General features: G+C 42.9%; 2 protein-coding genes across 2 annotated transcripts; both read left to right on the plus strand.

Annotated features, from left to right (window-relative positions):
• Window positions 1–1302: 1302 nt before the first annotated feature.
• On the plus strand, window positions 1303–14685 carry LOC125511666 (protein DETOXIFICATION 40-like). The gene is made up of 7 exons (XM_048677090.2): window positions 1303–1599; window positions 1995–2626; window positions 2770–2826; window positions 3277–3515; window positions 12229–12304; window positions 12951–13092; window positions 14620–14685. Exons 1-7 carry the CDS (start codon window positions 1303–1305, stop codon window positions 14683–14685), a joined length of 1509 nt encoding a protein of 502 aa, XP_048533047.1.
• Window positions 5703–6317, plus strand: LOC147974117 (uncharacterized). Its single transcript, XM_087522427.1, has one exon. The coding sequence runs from the start codon at window positions 5892–5894 to the stop codon at window positions 6315–6317; it is 426 nt and encodes a 141-aa protein (XP_087378553.1). The 5' UTR covers window positions 5703–5891.
• Window positions 14686–15816: the final 1131 nt, after the last annotated feature.

The following is a 15816-nucleotide window of genomic DNA, read 5'->3' on the forward strand; positions in this document are numbered from 1 at the left end:
AGCTCCTCCAATTTTTCCCGAATCACCTTGATACTTTTACGGACTGAACCAAATTTATCATAACTCCAGTGTTGCAAATCATTCTGAACTCTCCGTAAGGTGGATGCAATACCATTCAAATCATTCTGAACATTGTTCCTCTTCCATGCACCCTTAACAATATATTCATAGTCCTCATGTGAACACCACATATTTTCATACCTGAAGGGTTTAGATGCCCTTTTATAAGCACTTGGATTATGGCCTCTTTTAATTTCTATCACCAGAGCACAGTGGTCTGACATAGTGGTCTGCACATGCTGAACCCATGAATTTGGAAAAGCATCTACAAATTCAACATTGGCTAAGGCTCGGTCCAGACGGATCTTAACATTTTTGTTTCCGTGTTGCCGATTATCCCAAGTATATGGAACTCCAACATAACCAAGATCAATGAAATCACAGTAGTTGACGGCCTCACGAAAACCATCCATTTGCCATTCCTCCCTTGCCCCAGAACCAAAATATTCACAATTGGAAATCACTTCATTGAAGTCCCCAACACATAACCAGGGGCTTTTGAACTGTCTCTTTAAATACTTCAGCAAGTACCAACTATCTTTTCGATGTTCGCGACGAGGCTCTCCATAGAATCCTGTAAGCCTGAATTCTTTCCATTCCGAATTATCCAAAGAGATAAACACATCTATATGGGCTTTAGCAAAAGATTTCAAGCTCACACACATTTCTTTTTTCCACCACAGTGCAATACCACCACTTCGCCCGTCAGACTTAACACACAGTCCATGGGGAAAACCCATCATCCATTGCAATTGTTCACACTTCCCCTTGCTCATCTTTGTCTCCATTAAGAATATGATATCAGGACGATGGTAATTCACAAGATAGCGGAGTTCTGGAACTGTTTCAGATTTCCCATTATTCATGGCATGATTCATATAGGCATTACGTCCAAGATATATAGATTGTTACTGAACTGCATTTATAACTAATACTCCACTCGAAGACCCCTATCGAGCATGCATCTCAAGGTATTATGTTCATCCGGAGCCGAGGCCGGATGTGTGCTCGTTCTGTTTGTATCCATTTAATAATTCATTTTAAGTTATCGACAAACTAAAAAAAGGGACAAATTATATCAGGTATTGTTTTTGAAAACCCGAATTTATTTCAGGTAAACCCAAACGCCCAGCTGAAAGAAGTAACTCTGGCCATCAAGTGGTACGTACCTACCACACACCTATGCATATATAGTTGGCAGGCAGGCAGGGTGGCAGGAGACTCATAGCCAAGGCAGGCATTATGGAGTGCTCCAGCCCACTCCTCGGGTCACCTAGCAGCAGCAGCCATGCCGGGAGTCGTGAGCTGGAGGTGATTCTGAGCAACACGGCGGCATCGTGGGGGCGTCGGGCATGGGCGGGCGCCGCGGTGGAGCTGCCGCTCCTGCTGCGGCTGGCGCTGCCGGCCGTGGCTGTGTACCTCATCAACTACCTCATGTCCATGTCCACGCAGATATTCTGTGGGCAGCTCGGCAACCTGGAGCTCGCGGCGGCGTCGCTGGGGAACACGGGCATCCAGGTCTTCTCATACGGCCTCATGGTACGTACCACACCGATCCAGTAGTAGAGTAGCTAGAGAGATGCATGCATGCATGCATGGCGCTTATCACGACCAACCACTGGCCAACCTACCCGGCCGCCCGTGGCATGTGCCACTTATTGATCGAGTCTAGACAGGAGTCTCATACGTTTGCCCGTGAGCAACAAACACTTCCTTGTGATTTCGGTTACTGTATGATTTCCACGCGATTCATTCGTTCGTTAAAATGCTACTTTCGTCTGAAACGCTTTTATATTATGGGATGGAGGGAGTACTTTCGTCTGAAGAAATTTATCGCTTAAATGTATGTCTGTATCTAAACGTATTTCAATGCTAGAATAGCTTAATAATAAGAAGATGGGCAAAATTAAAAGAAAATAAATGTTCATGTGCAGCTTGGGATGGGCAGCGCGGTGGAGACTCTATGTGGACAAGCCTACGGCGCGCACAAGTACGAGATGCTGGGCGTGTACCTGCAGCGCTCCACGATCCTCCTTGCTGCCACCGGCGTCCCCCTCGCCATCATATACGTCTACTCGCGCCCCATCCTCCTCCTCCTCGGTGAGTCAGAGTGCATCGCCGCGGCCGCTGCCGTCTTTGTCTACGGCCTCATCCCACAAATCTTCGCCTACGCGACCAACTTCCCGATCCAGAAGTTCCTCCAGGCGCAGAGCATCGTGGCGCCCAGCGCCTGCATAGCGGCCGCCACGCTGCTGCTCCACCTGGCGCTAAGCTGGCTGGCGGTCTACAAGCTCGGCCTCGGCCTCCTGGGCGCCTCCCTGGTGCTTAGCCTCAGCTGGTGGCTCATCGTGCTTGCCCAGTTCGCCTACATCTTGGCCGCCCCTAGGTGCAGGGAGACCTGGACAGGGTTCACCACGCAGGCTTTCGCCGGCTTGTGCGGCTTCGCCAAGCTCTCCGCCGCGTCTGCGGTCATGCTCTGCCTAGAGACGTGGTACTTCCAGGTCATGGTGCTCATCGCCGGTCTTCTCCCCAACCCTGAGCTCTCTCTCGATTCCCTCTCCATCTGGTAACTACTGCTCCCTCCCTCCGTAAAGAAATATAAAAGCGTTTTAGACCACTACTCTTATACAGCAGTATTTACTACTTTGATTTCCTCATCGATCACCATCTGGTATTCATTCTTTGTTGACATCTTAATTAATTTGCCAGCATGGCCATATTCGGATGGGTCTACACCATCTCCATCGGGTTCAACGCGGCAGCAAGGTACTACGTACACTACATACATACGGGATAACAATATTTATTTACTCACCTCCGATCATGTCCTGGCTGTTGTCCTTATAAGATAGTACCTTTATTTTCCTAGTGTCAAAGATTTCCATGTCGGACCAGGCTAGCTAGTACTCACTGTCTAACATTTTATAAGACGTTGTTACATTTCATGTCTGTGTCAAAAAAACGTCTTTTATATTATGTTACGGAGGGAGTAGATGCAAAAAAAAAAATACTACGTACCAAAATCTACAGTATGAAAGCGAAATCATTAACCTCATATATTTTTATTTATTTAGTTTTACAGATATTGATGGTTCTTCTTATAAACTTGATCGAAGATAGAAAAGTTGATTTTTTTTATTCCAATAAAATATTCACCTTCAAAGTAAAATAAGCAGTGTGAATTTATATAGCATATGTTTCATGTTTCATTCTTAGCGTTCGCGTGGGGAACGAGCTTGGTGCCGGCAACCCGAGGGCGGCAGCTTTCTCAGTCGTCATGTCGACAACAATGTCGTTCATTCTGGCTGTTGTCGCGGCAGTCATTGTGTTGTGCCTCCGTGATCGCATTGCCTACGTCTTCACAGGTGGCAAAAACGTTGCGGAAGCAGTGTCCGACCTCTGCCCGCTGCTTGCCATCACCCTCATCCTCAATGGCGTTCAACCCGTGCTTTCTGGTAAGAACCATGTCTGTTGGTTTCCTTTTGGCAAAAGGTAAGAACTGGTCGATGGTAACTAACTTGCTATCTTCTTGTGGCATGCTGAACCGTCGTGACAACCTATTTGTCGTGATAGCTAAGAGACTCTCATTAATTAAGTATAAGAGACCTCAAGTTCAAAATCTAGCCAACCCACATATCAACCAATGGCGGCACCAGTGGCGGGCACCAATGGGGAACGATAGCACATGTTTTTTCCTGCCACAAGAAATGTTGATTTGAACTATAAACTAGTAGAAATCTCTTCTGGAAGAATATATAACACAATTTTTAGCTACGTGGCTACATAATATGCATTGTGATAGCAATCTATCCTTTGATAAAAATACCATCTTAATTCGGTGTATAATTATTTAAAAAGCATTTTTAACCAATCTAACCTATTTTGATAAGCAGCATAAGTTAGTCATTGTTCCTGGTCAAACGTTGTAGTGGTGTACACTAATTTTTATCTCAACTCATGAAGTATTCTTGAGCCACTAGACAGGAAATGAATTTTTTTACTCAAAAACATGATATCTCTTTTTTTTTCTTAGAAGAGAAGTAGAAACACATGTATGTTACTAGCTAATAAAAAAGACCAGTCAAACTATGGGCAAGTTTATGTCGTACGACTTAGAGTGGATTTGGCGATTGGCAAAGTCCTAAACGACTCCAAGGAGACACATTGAGATGCTGTGACATAGCCTATATACACATCTGGTGCTGAATTTGTTTTTCAAAAAGGAGGATAGCCACAAGCCTCTGCAATGATTGATGCACACAGCCATATATTATTCATTATTCAAAATGTCGCAGTGCATACAAAGTCGACCGAGAAAAGAAAACGCGACGTCGTATGCGTTGTGACAATAACACCACCAAGCAACCACTGACCGTATGCTAACAGGCTAAAACAAACAAAAAACATACACAACTCGTAGTCTAAGCCTTCAAGAATGAATCGTCGCACTTGCGTCAATGATGACGAGTCCAACCATAGGTCCATCTTTCGATTTTCATTCCCAAAGCAGAGCTTGGCATGCCATAGCCTATTTGCAGACCTAGTGCTGAATGAGAAGAATTGATAGGATACATGAAGGTGAAGGTGCGATAATTTGTTATTAGGCATGGAGAGAGAGAGAGAGAGGGAGGAGGTAAAGGAATGAGGGAGTCAGTGAACAAATCAACCATTTTAGAAGTCCCTTGCATTACTTCATCTTCGTTATTACTAGCCCATACTTGGAAAACGTTTTTTATTCAAATAATTCATTTGATAATACTTTTTTCTTTCTAACTTACTCCCTCCAATCCAAAAGAAAAAAGTGTTCTGGCTTTAGTTCAGCTTTAGTTCAAATTTAAACTAAAGGCACGCCACATTTTTGGTTCGGATGGAGTATTCTTTAAAGTTTTTTCATTTATACAACTATAAATCTTAGAAAACTTTTCTATGAACTACTTTGTACTCAGTTTATAAGGAAAATATAAAATTCTCCCAAAAAGAACTACTTTCGGGCAATGTGTTCCATGTTATCGGGCGACTGCATATGACGTTGGTCTTGCCTATACAGAACCATACCTATATGCAATAAAGATACCAGGACACAAACTCATTGCACCATCCATGATTCCCTTGAGAAGGCCATGGAATGTGTTATCGGTGTGCTGCAACTTCGTGTCACGTCTACTATATATTAGAAGTAATATACGGACTCACCAGAAAAAAGAGAAATTATCTAGAAATTATCACAACATTAGAATCATCTGACATTTTATCTATCTATTATATATTAGAAGTAATATACGGACTCACCACAAAAAAGAGAAATAATCTAGAAATCTAGAAATTATCACAAAATATAGAAACATCTGACCGTTTATATAATAGACCAAGATTTTAGAGCCATTAGATATACTTAAGTGGAATAATTACCCACCAATGCCATTACTAATGAAAAACTGTTTTGTTCAGCTATATACCTTGTACTAATACTAACTGAAAAAAATAGGATGTAGAAAAAAACTAACGGACTATTCCCTCAGAAAAAAAACCTAGTGTGGGACTGTTAGAGTACGTAATGGGCCTAATGGCCTGGGCCGGCGGTATAGCCCGTTAGTCTTAGGGTTAATTAGAGATAAGGGTCGCTTTTTTAGGTGTCAAGTAAGTCTTACTTGGGAGTCAAGTAAACCTCTCTATATAAAGAGAGGAGATGTATCAATCTAATCAAGCAAGAATTAAGAAGGAAATCCCTTCCATCTTGCCCGGCCGTGGGCAAAAGGCCCCCGGCCGGCCCTCTCGCGCCCTCCTTCTAGCAGCGCCATAACAATTTGGTATCAGCTAGCTTCGGTTTGATCATGTCTTCACCGCCGCCCAACCCGTCTCTTCCGCTGCTGGTCACGACCGTCGCCCCGCTCCTGCCCGCGCCGGGATCCTCCGTCGCACCCGCCCCCGTCGTCCTCACCCCGGAGGTGTCCGGGGCGCTGCGGGACCTAACACAGGCGGTCCAGGAGATCCACCTGTTCTTGGCCGGGTCCTATGGGCCGCACCCGGCTGCGCCGCCCATCACCGCCACCGCGCCGCCGTGGCTGCCATGGCAGCCGCCGCACCAAGCGGCCCCCGCCGCGCTCACCGGGCTGCTGCAGCAGCCGCTGCAGCTGCCATCCATCGCCCCGTCCTGGCTGTCGTGGCAGCCGCCGCACCAGGCGGCCTCCGCCGCGCTCGTCGGGCTGCTGCAGCAGCCGCTACAACTGCCATCCACCGCCACCACCGCCCCGTCCTAGCTGCCGTGGCAGCCGCCGCACCAGGTGGCCTCCGCCGCGCTCATCGGCCGCTGCAGCAGCTGCCATCCACCGCCCTGCCCTGGCTGCAGTGCCAGCCACCGCTCCTGGCGACCTCCGCCACGCCCGGCGCTCCGCCGCAGCAGCCGCTGCAACTGCAGCAGCCATCACCGGTCAGCTCCGGCCCCGCATGGACCGCGCCGACGGGAGTCCCGATCCACCAGATCAAGTTCCCGCCGTCGCCATCACCGCTTCCCCAGGGCGTCCCCATCCAGCAGATCAAGCTTCCGCCGTCGCCGTCACCGCTTCCAGTTTGGATCACTACCCGCCACGTGTCGGCGACGGTGAGGCTGCAGGCTGCTGCACGCGGCCTCCTAGCGCGTCGGCGTGTGCGGGAGTTGCGTGGTCTGCAGCTGCCGCTCCTCCCAGTTGCGCTTCGCTGCGCAAAGGACCTCGATCTCGTCCACTGCGTCGGGGATCTTGGGCATGCTGTTTTCCCCACGGACAACGCCCTCAAAGTCTGCAATATCGGCGGTTGGGGAGGCGCACCCCTCCTCGCCATTGTCCATCGACAACCCTCCACTCTTCTATGTGCGGTGCCGACCAACAGCCGTCTGGCGGGGAGAAGGCATGGTGTCACCGACAAGAGCGCACCGCGTAGCACCACTGCATTCCGCTGCCGGCCGCCGCGAGGGCGTCTCTGCTGGTCGCTCTTGCGACCACTTCCAAGTGGCCATACACATGCACTCCTTTTGTCCAGATGGTGTCCATGGGATCCAGGTGGCTGTACACGTGCACGTCCGACGTGCGGATGGTATCCACTTTTTGTTAAGAGGTCCAAAATAAATCATCCCAGTCCATTTCAGGTTGAGAGTAATAAAACAAGCCGAGATGTAAAAGGCTTGTTTTTAGGTGTTAGGTTTGTGTTACCTCGAGTCATGGTTATAAGTTAGTTAGGTTGCAGCTTGAGGACAAGCTGCATGTCCAGGTGGGGTGTAGTGTTAGAGTACGTAATGGGCCTAATGGCCTGGGCCGGCGGTATAGCCCGTTAGTCTTAGGGTTAATTAGAGATAAGGGTCGCTTTCTTAGGGGTCAAGTAAGCTTTGCTTGGGAGTCAGGTAAACCTTTCTATATAAAGAGAAGAGATGTATCAATCTAATCAAGCAAGAATTAAGAAGGAAATCCTTCCATCTTGCTTGGCCGTGGGCAAAAGGCCCCCGGCCGGCCCTCTCGCGCCCTCCTTCTAGCAGCGCCATAACAGGGACTAAGTTCCCTCAAAACAATCCACGTCAAAAAAACAGTGTGAGGCTAAAACGTGGCGGTCAAAAAAGGATTATACGGACGTGTCGCTATCTGGCAAAAAAAGATGTGCCGGTCATAATATTATTAGCGTGGGCTGATGCCTTATGCATGCACACATTCATTCCACCATAATGGGCGCTTCATAAGAAAACATACATGCATTTTCCTGAATATTATTGGCTGAAGAATCACACGCACGTACAAAACTAGCGATGCATGATCAGTCCACCAGGCCGCTAGCTAGCAATGTATGTACATGTACACAACTAGCAATGATGATCAATCCACCAGGCCGCTAGCTAGCTTGTGCAACAAGCCGATTGTGTACACGGGGCAGCTAGCTTTGTACTATATTGTATCTGGCCGCAGAAAGCATTCTACATGCCTAATAAATTCGTGTACAAACCGCGCCGAATAAAGTCCGCCAAAAAGTGTTCTGAATGCTGGACCTTCGCCAATAATTTCTCGATATTTGAATTTTATTATGTATTGTGCAGTTCAAGGAGACATAACATATTCAAAAGGTGTGTACTGCATGTAGCTCACAAAAATGTTCCTTCAGGATTGATTTGACAAGTATGAATCTGATTGAACCTTGAACTTGAACAATCGAAATATATGATATAATTTTTAAGGAGTGTGTTCAATTGTCCTATTTTGGATATTGTAAGTATTTTACAACAAAAATAACTACTTAAAGTTAACCCCTAAAAATGCTTAAAGTGATGTCTAATAGATGTCAATTGACAACAAAGTGGAAAATTTATAGAACGGGAAGGATTACAATTTGTTAAACAAAGGATCATTATAAGGTATTGGTATTAATTAATTAAAGAATCATTATAATATGGTGCATACGGCTGGCTACGTAAAGGAGAAAGTTGAATTAGTCTTTTGAAGTTCTATAGATGAAATTTGGACGGCAATTGTCCATACCTAGGTCCAATGTAAATGATTATGAAGGGAAAAAACACATAGTAAAATCATGCCACATGAGCAACAAATACATCCTCGATAGAGCATACTGTGTGTGAATTGAATTGGCGGGTTAAATAGCATTGAATTTAAAGGAAATCAATAAAAATAGTACTACGTGCTTTACCACATTAAGAAAATAGAGGAAATCCTAAAAGGTGTATCATGAAACCTTTTAATTTCACCAACTATCAATAAATATGTTTATTTTCATAAAAAACATAGGTGGAGAAGGGCATCACTTTAGTGTATTCAAAGTAGAGTTCATGTTATAGGTCCGGTGATTATTTGCGAGGGCATTCTATAACCATCCCATATGTGGAATACATATCGGAGTCGAATGACATAAATAATTCCGTACCCGTGATTGTTGGATACACCATATTAATTAATGGCTCTATGTGTTGTGTGTGCATGATACTACTTTAATGCAGAGAATTGAACTTTAAAAAGTGACCTAGCTGATATTTTGTATGTGACACATATTAGATCAGTAGGTGCAGCTACAACTCAACTTATGTTTGATATAGTTCCTACACAACATTAGATGTAAAAATATGAATATTTATGTGTTGACGTCTATTAATAATTAGATTCCATGAAGCAACACCCACACAAAGTTCATAGTCATGAACACTATAGATTGTGATCCAAATACTTCCCTATGTTCCTTAATTGTAGTTGCATTTCTTGGGCGTGGTAACCAAGATAGGGAGGGTAGAATCGATAATTCAGGGGAAAGAAAAAAAATAAACCTAACAAATTAGATTTTGCCTTAAAAAAATACAATTAACATCATGGAATAAAAAGAGAAACACTATCAAGCAGATCTATATCATGAACCTACTTTGAATACACTAAAGTGATGCCCTCGCGTTGAGAGGGCCATTGTGCTAGTTAGGGAGAAGGTCGGATGAGACTACGCCCTACAACAATGGAGGCTTATGGCCTTGAACTTTTTCCAAGAGTATGCATGTCCGATGCTTTAAAAGACCAAGACTTCGTCTCAATCCAAACTTGACATGAAAGCACCAAGCGAGTAGAAAACCAATCTCGGGGAACAATCATCAAGTGGATCTTCGAGTTCCGTGTGCAAAATACATAATGAGTAAACCATGTGAGAGGGCTCACTTTGCACTCCAACACACAAATATGCGAGTAGTTCCACCTCCAAACCACATGATGATAAGCTTCTCCACTTTGGTCTTGCTTGACTCTATTATGCTCCTAATCTATATTCCTGGTAGGCTCAGTGACAAAGATCATTAGATCGGACCAACCCCTTGAGTATTGTGGATTTCAATGCTCATTATATCATCTTCTCTAGCCGTTGATTCCAACAACTTTGATGTGAAGGTCATGCTTTTGATTATTATTTTTTTGATAAAAGAGAGCTCTCCTCTCTGATTTTCATTAATAGAAATCACCAAGTCTTACAACTAGCAAAAAATAAAAGCAAAGAAACTAAGCTGTCTCCCCCCGGTCCCTGTCAGCACTGCATTGAGGTAGGAGGGAAGCCATCCCTTGCCCTGCCCACATGTCCTCAAAAAGTGCAGAGCTTCCCAAGGGAGAGACTTAAGGCCTGGGCTCAAAACCGTTCCCAGCACCAGCATTACAGAGTTTAAGAAGTCTTTAGAACAGCAGCTAAACAATGATAACGGAAACAGCCTCAACACACTAGTCTTCTCTGAAGGACAAAGACAAAAGCAGAAAAAACAGTGGGAAGGCTTGAGGCAGTAGAGTTCTTTGCAGCGTCAGCGAATCCAGAAGACCCTTGAAGCTTTTCACCCCATGATCCTTCTAGTCGCCAGTCGCCACCCATGAGCTGCTCGAAACACTTCTTCAGCCACCACACCGATCTGCTTTAGTCCAGCCTCCATCATTTTATTTCTTACGGGATTTTTCTGCAAGAGATTCCAATCATGTAAGTTTTTAAGTAACAAGTTGACAGGCACACAGGGATCATTTACCCTGTTATTATCAAAAAATCACACTGTTTCTCAATTTCCAAATAGTCCAACAAATAGTAGAAATACCTATCCAAACTAAACCCCTTTCCTCTTTTCCAAAAGTTTTAGCCCAGCCCCTCATCACCAGATCCAAATCGTCTGGTATATCTTTGAGATTGAAAGCACATTTCAAAATAATCCACAGAAGCCTAGCTACCGAACAGGTCAAACATATATAATACTCTGACAAATAAAAAATTCCAGATGAAGACATGATAAGAAGACAAAACTGACCGAAATAAGAGCAAACAAGACACGTGAGCTGCCTCGTGAGACACATGGCATTCTCACACATGTCCGCTCATGCTCCCCAGTTGAGTGCATGTTTCTCCAAGTGCCCCCCTTCCCACGTTATCTTAAGTGATGTCTATCCACAAGATACAGTAGTTTTGAAAAGTCGTGGTGAATCAACAAAGAAGTTGGCACCAAGCCGTAATAGTGAACTGCGTGCCAGTTTCCACGACTCATGTTTGTACTGAGCCAAGCTCGTTCTCAAAATCATGGCCAATATCACAAGAAAATATTAGTTCGTATTGAGCCAAGCTCGATCTCAAAATTTGTACAGTCATGTAGGTTTCCTGTGTGCATTATGTAGATCTCAGTAAAAATATTTTTGAAATTTTTGTAAAATCCATTGAAAACAACTAGCACGCATATATAATGACTTGGAAACTTACCAACGAAAATCATCATCAAATAATTTGATAATTTGCAAAGTTTAATGAAAATGAGAAGATGAGAATGTACAGTTTAAGCTCCAAAAGTTAAATTCCAGCACTCCCATATTATATGTTTGTTGGTAAGTTTTAGATGAGGGTTCCGGTGTACCTTGGTTCTAGAAAAACGTTCCCACATTGGAAAGTGGTACAATGGCTGAGACATAGAGAACATACATTGCTAGGTTCTAAAATCCTCTATACAATATCATAGTTGTTTTTATATTGCATAATGTAGTCTATCAGACTATTAACAAAAAGTCTATGATGAAATAATTAAACTGCCCACAGAATGTAATATGTATAGCAGGATTAATATGTGAGACTACAATCTTAAGCATTGACGATGATGTGCCTTATTTCCTGAAAATTTTCATCTTATTATTTCATAGTGTTCTCCGCATATCTGTTTTTACATTGTTGTTGAACTCTTGAAATCCAAAAAACACTACTTAAAAGATAGATAGGATTTATGCGTATTGATTTTCGAATTTTACGATTCAGCCCAAAGAATTTTATAGTAAAAAATCAGAGAAAGCAACAAATGTTAAATTTTACTTTCATGTAAATAGGGACATCTGAGGTTTATATGGTTATAGGAGCAAGTTTATGTTTTGCAAAGCCTTCATAAAAGGAGGAAGTGCGTAATTAAAGTTTATGAAAATAACTAGAGTTTATAAGAAGCTCATCAATTCCGCAACAAAGAAACAATCGGCGGAACTACAGGTGTGGCCATGGGGTGCAGTTTAGGAGGGAAGTGTGTAATTTAAGTTTTACGTAAACTATCTAGAGCTTAAGTTTAGAAGAGAAGTGTGTAATTTAAGTTTATGTTTTGCAAATCCTTGATATAAGGAGGGAAGTGTGCAATTTATGGTAATATGAGACTATAAGGATTTCTTTTATTAATTACAGGTGTGGCCGTGGGGTGCGGTTGGCAGGTGTTTCTGACGTACGTGAATGTTGGGTGCTACTATTTCGTTGGCATGCCGCTTGGCTTAGAGAAAATTCTTTATTTGACACTATCTTAAAATCTGCTTTCTTATTTGACACTGGAAAAGTTTTTCTTCTTTATTTGACACAAGTTCTAAATTTTATTTCCTATATGACATTTCCGTCCATTTTAAGCCTAAATGACACCTGAAAAGATTCTTTTGCCCCTCATGTGGTATGTGTGTGGGGGGCAATAGGCACACATGCAGCATAAGTGCGAAAGCAGAAGCACACACGCATCAACACATACACATGCACCAACACACACGCAGCAAAACACACGCACGCAGCACACACCCACATACACACACACGCAGCAGCACACACGCAGGCAACACATAGGCACGCAACAACACACACACGCGCACGTACACACGCAGTAGCAAACACACACGCAGCAGCACACATGCACACACACATGCAGCAGCAGCACACATGTGCGCCTGCACCCACACACGCAACAGCACACGCACGCGCGCACACATACCACATGAGGGGCAAAATCGTCTTTTCAGGTGTCATTTAGACTCAAAATGAACGGAAGTGTCGTATAGGGAATAAAATTTAGGACTAGTGTCAAATAGGGAAGAAAAACTTTTTCAGTGTCAAATAAGGAACCAGATTTTAAGACAGTGTCAAATAAGGAATTTTCTCCTTGGCTTATTCCTTGGTTTCTATCTTGGTCTGGGCGCAAAGGGGGTTTGGAGTGGCATGGTAATCGGCGGAACACTACTACAAACACTCATCCTATTATGGGTGACCTTCAGGACTGACTGGCAACACGAGGTAAGTACTCCCTCCGTTCGAAAATACTTGTCGCAGAAATGGATAAAAATAGATGTATCTAGAACTCAAATATGTCTAGATACATGAATCTCTGCGACAAGTATTTCCGGACGAAGGGAGTATGAACCTAACCTATATTAACTGCTTCTGCTTCTGGGTGTAGTTACACCCCCGCATGTTCCACACAATCTAGGTAGTACCTATCATACATGAGAGTACGTATAGATGGTATGCGGTTTATAAATTTATTGTGGTACAATATATACTACTTTTTATGTACTATATGTATCAGTTTTTTGCATACTCATTCTATATGTACAAAAATGAAGATATTACAAAAATACAGTACAAATTATGCTCCGACTTGCACTTTTTTCATGTACCTCACTTTGAAGTATGTTTAATATTGTATATGAACATACTCAAACCTATAAAATATTACATATAATCCCCCATGGTTGTATATGAGACGTCGGTGTACCTAGGAGTAAGAAGGATTTTCCTATACAAATGTTTTCTGCCACCCAGTGATAGTTACCACCACGTGTGTTTTGTGTCTTGTATATAGTATGTGTCAAAACCAAGAGTATGTATGTATAGTATGTTGTATATAAGAATATTTGGTTAGGTGTATATCCCACTATGTAGGTAGTTTGTACTATTTTTTGGTATATTGTTCTATACGTACAAATGTGAAGGTATTTTTAAAATATACAAAAAACATTATGGACTCACATGAAATTTTTTATATAGCTCATTTTGAAAAATCTTAGATATAGTATATGAACATATTTATAATGATAAAGTAGTATATGTACTAGCACATGGTAGTATATGAGACATGAGGTTAACTACCACCGGGCGGTAGGATGTATGAGTGAGAAAGGGAGAGGGATTACGTTCAAGGACAAAGTTTATGAATTGTCTACCAATCTACTCATTTAGTCCCTAAATAGGTAGAATATAAATTCTGAAAGTCAATCCGTTCAAACTTTGACCAAATATGTAAAAGGGAATATCAACAACTACAATTTTAAATAAATACATTATAAAAATATATTTTATGATGTACTCCCTCCATCACATAATATAAGATGTTATTACATCCAATATGTGTATATTCGAGGTAACTACATCTTATATTATGGGACAGAGGGAGTATTATTGCTTTTGTTTTATAAATATTCATAATTTTTGTATATATACTTGGCCAAACTTAGAAATTATTGACTTTCTTACTCAGTTTCTAAGCCACTTACTTGGGAATGGGGGAGTTATGCAAAAAGAAAGATCTATGATATTAAATCAGCATATCTTTATATTGTCTTTATGCTGTGCTTTAGATGTTTATATTTATATCTATAATTTTGGTAACTTTACAAAGTATGAATTTGAAAAATATATATATGAATTTAGAAATGAGGGAGAAAATAGAAGGGAAGGTGATAATAAAATTTATGTGAAGCAATTAATTAATGATGTTGCACATATTTCTCATTGTTTATGTGTCATATGTGTAACTTGAAGGTGGAGAAGGCGCATGAGAGGATTGCCATGTGGGAAGACAAGAAAAAATCATTGCAGCAGGATTGATAAAGACAAATATGCAACTACAATTACTGAGCATGGTCGACTTCTCTGAATAAATAGACCATCTTGGTTGAAAATTCTGAGTTTTATTTCTGAATTGTATTTTTTGTTCTGTTACGGGGCAAAATTATTCACGGACTTAGGACGTGATTCCAGTTTTTCCTAGAACATTATCCAAAGGAATTTATTTGAACTCTGAAGATTGAGGAAAGTGTAAGCAAGCCAATTATTGTGCATTGTGATAATCCGTGACAATAAAGGTTGCTCACCATCGGATATTCATTCTCTGTTTCATAATTTAGATACATTAAAACTGAGCACATTCCTTGCCCTCCCAGACCATCAAGATTTCTGGCCGTCGAATGTTTGTTCCGGGTCGTTGCTGGCCATCAGATGACTATCTAATCCCGTAATTAACCAATGGGCCGGGTGACCTAGGGAGGCTATTCCAGTGGAAAAATCGGTGGCCTCTGGTTGATTGGGCCAGGCAGCCCGTTTAGCGGTTGGTGAAAGAACAGCCCACCAATTAGATGGTGTGCGACGTCGCTTCAGTTCAGGTCAGGTCAAGGACATCGAAGGGGCGGCAATCCCTCCCTTCATTCTCCCTCGCGGCCGCCGACGAATCATCGCGCCTCCACGATGTTGACCAGCCACCGTCTGTCTTCCTTCTCCAGTTGCAGCAAAGAGGGGCTCAACTCTCAGACCAGTGAGGCGTGACACCATTGCCACATCCGACAGCGCCATGGCCCAGATCTCCACCGATCCGGAGGCGGCGCTTGGAGAGGCCATCGGGTTGGTGTTCGGGCAGTGGACAGCGCTGCAGGTGGCGGTGGGGCAGCAGCGACTCCCATGCCAACGCTGATCAATTCAGCGAATCAATCCTCTACTGGTTCTATCCCTCAAGGGTACGTACAGCTCCTTCAGCAATCAACATCCTCAGATAAATAAAATAATATGTTCCTTCTTGTCTCTTTGAGGCGGGATCCTGTAGTAAAGTTGATATTGTTTACTTTAGCATCTGAATTCTCCTAGATCTAGCGGCATGATCGTCAACTACTTGGCTTTCAGACCGGTGCAGCAAGAATGGTCTCCACTTTGTGGCTGAATGGGGCTCGAGCCTTAACGAATGATCAT

Source organism: Triticum urartu, chromosome 5A, assembly GCF_056163025.1.
Source record: "Triticum urartu cultivar PI428250 chromosome 5A, HENAU_Tu73, whole genome shotgun sequence".
Taxonomy (NCBI): Eukaryota; Viridiplantae; Streptophyta; class Magnoliopsida; order Poales; family Poaceae; genus Triticum; species Triticum urartu.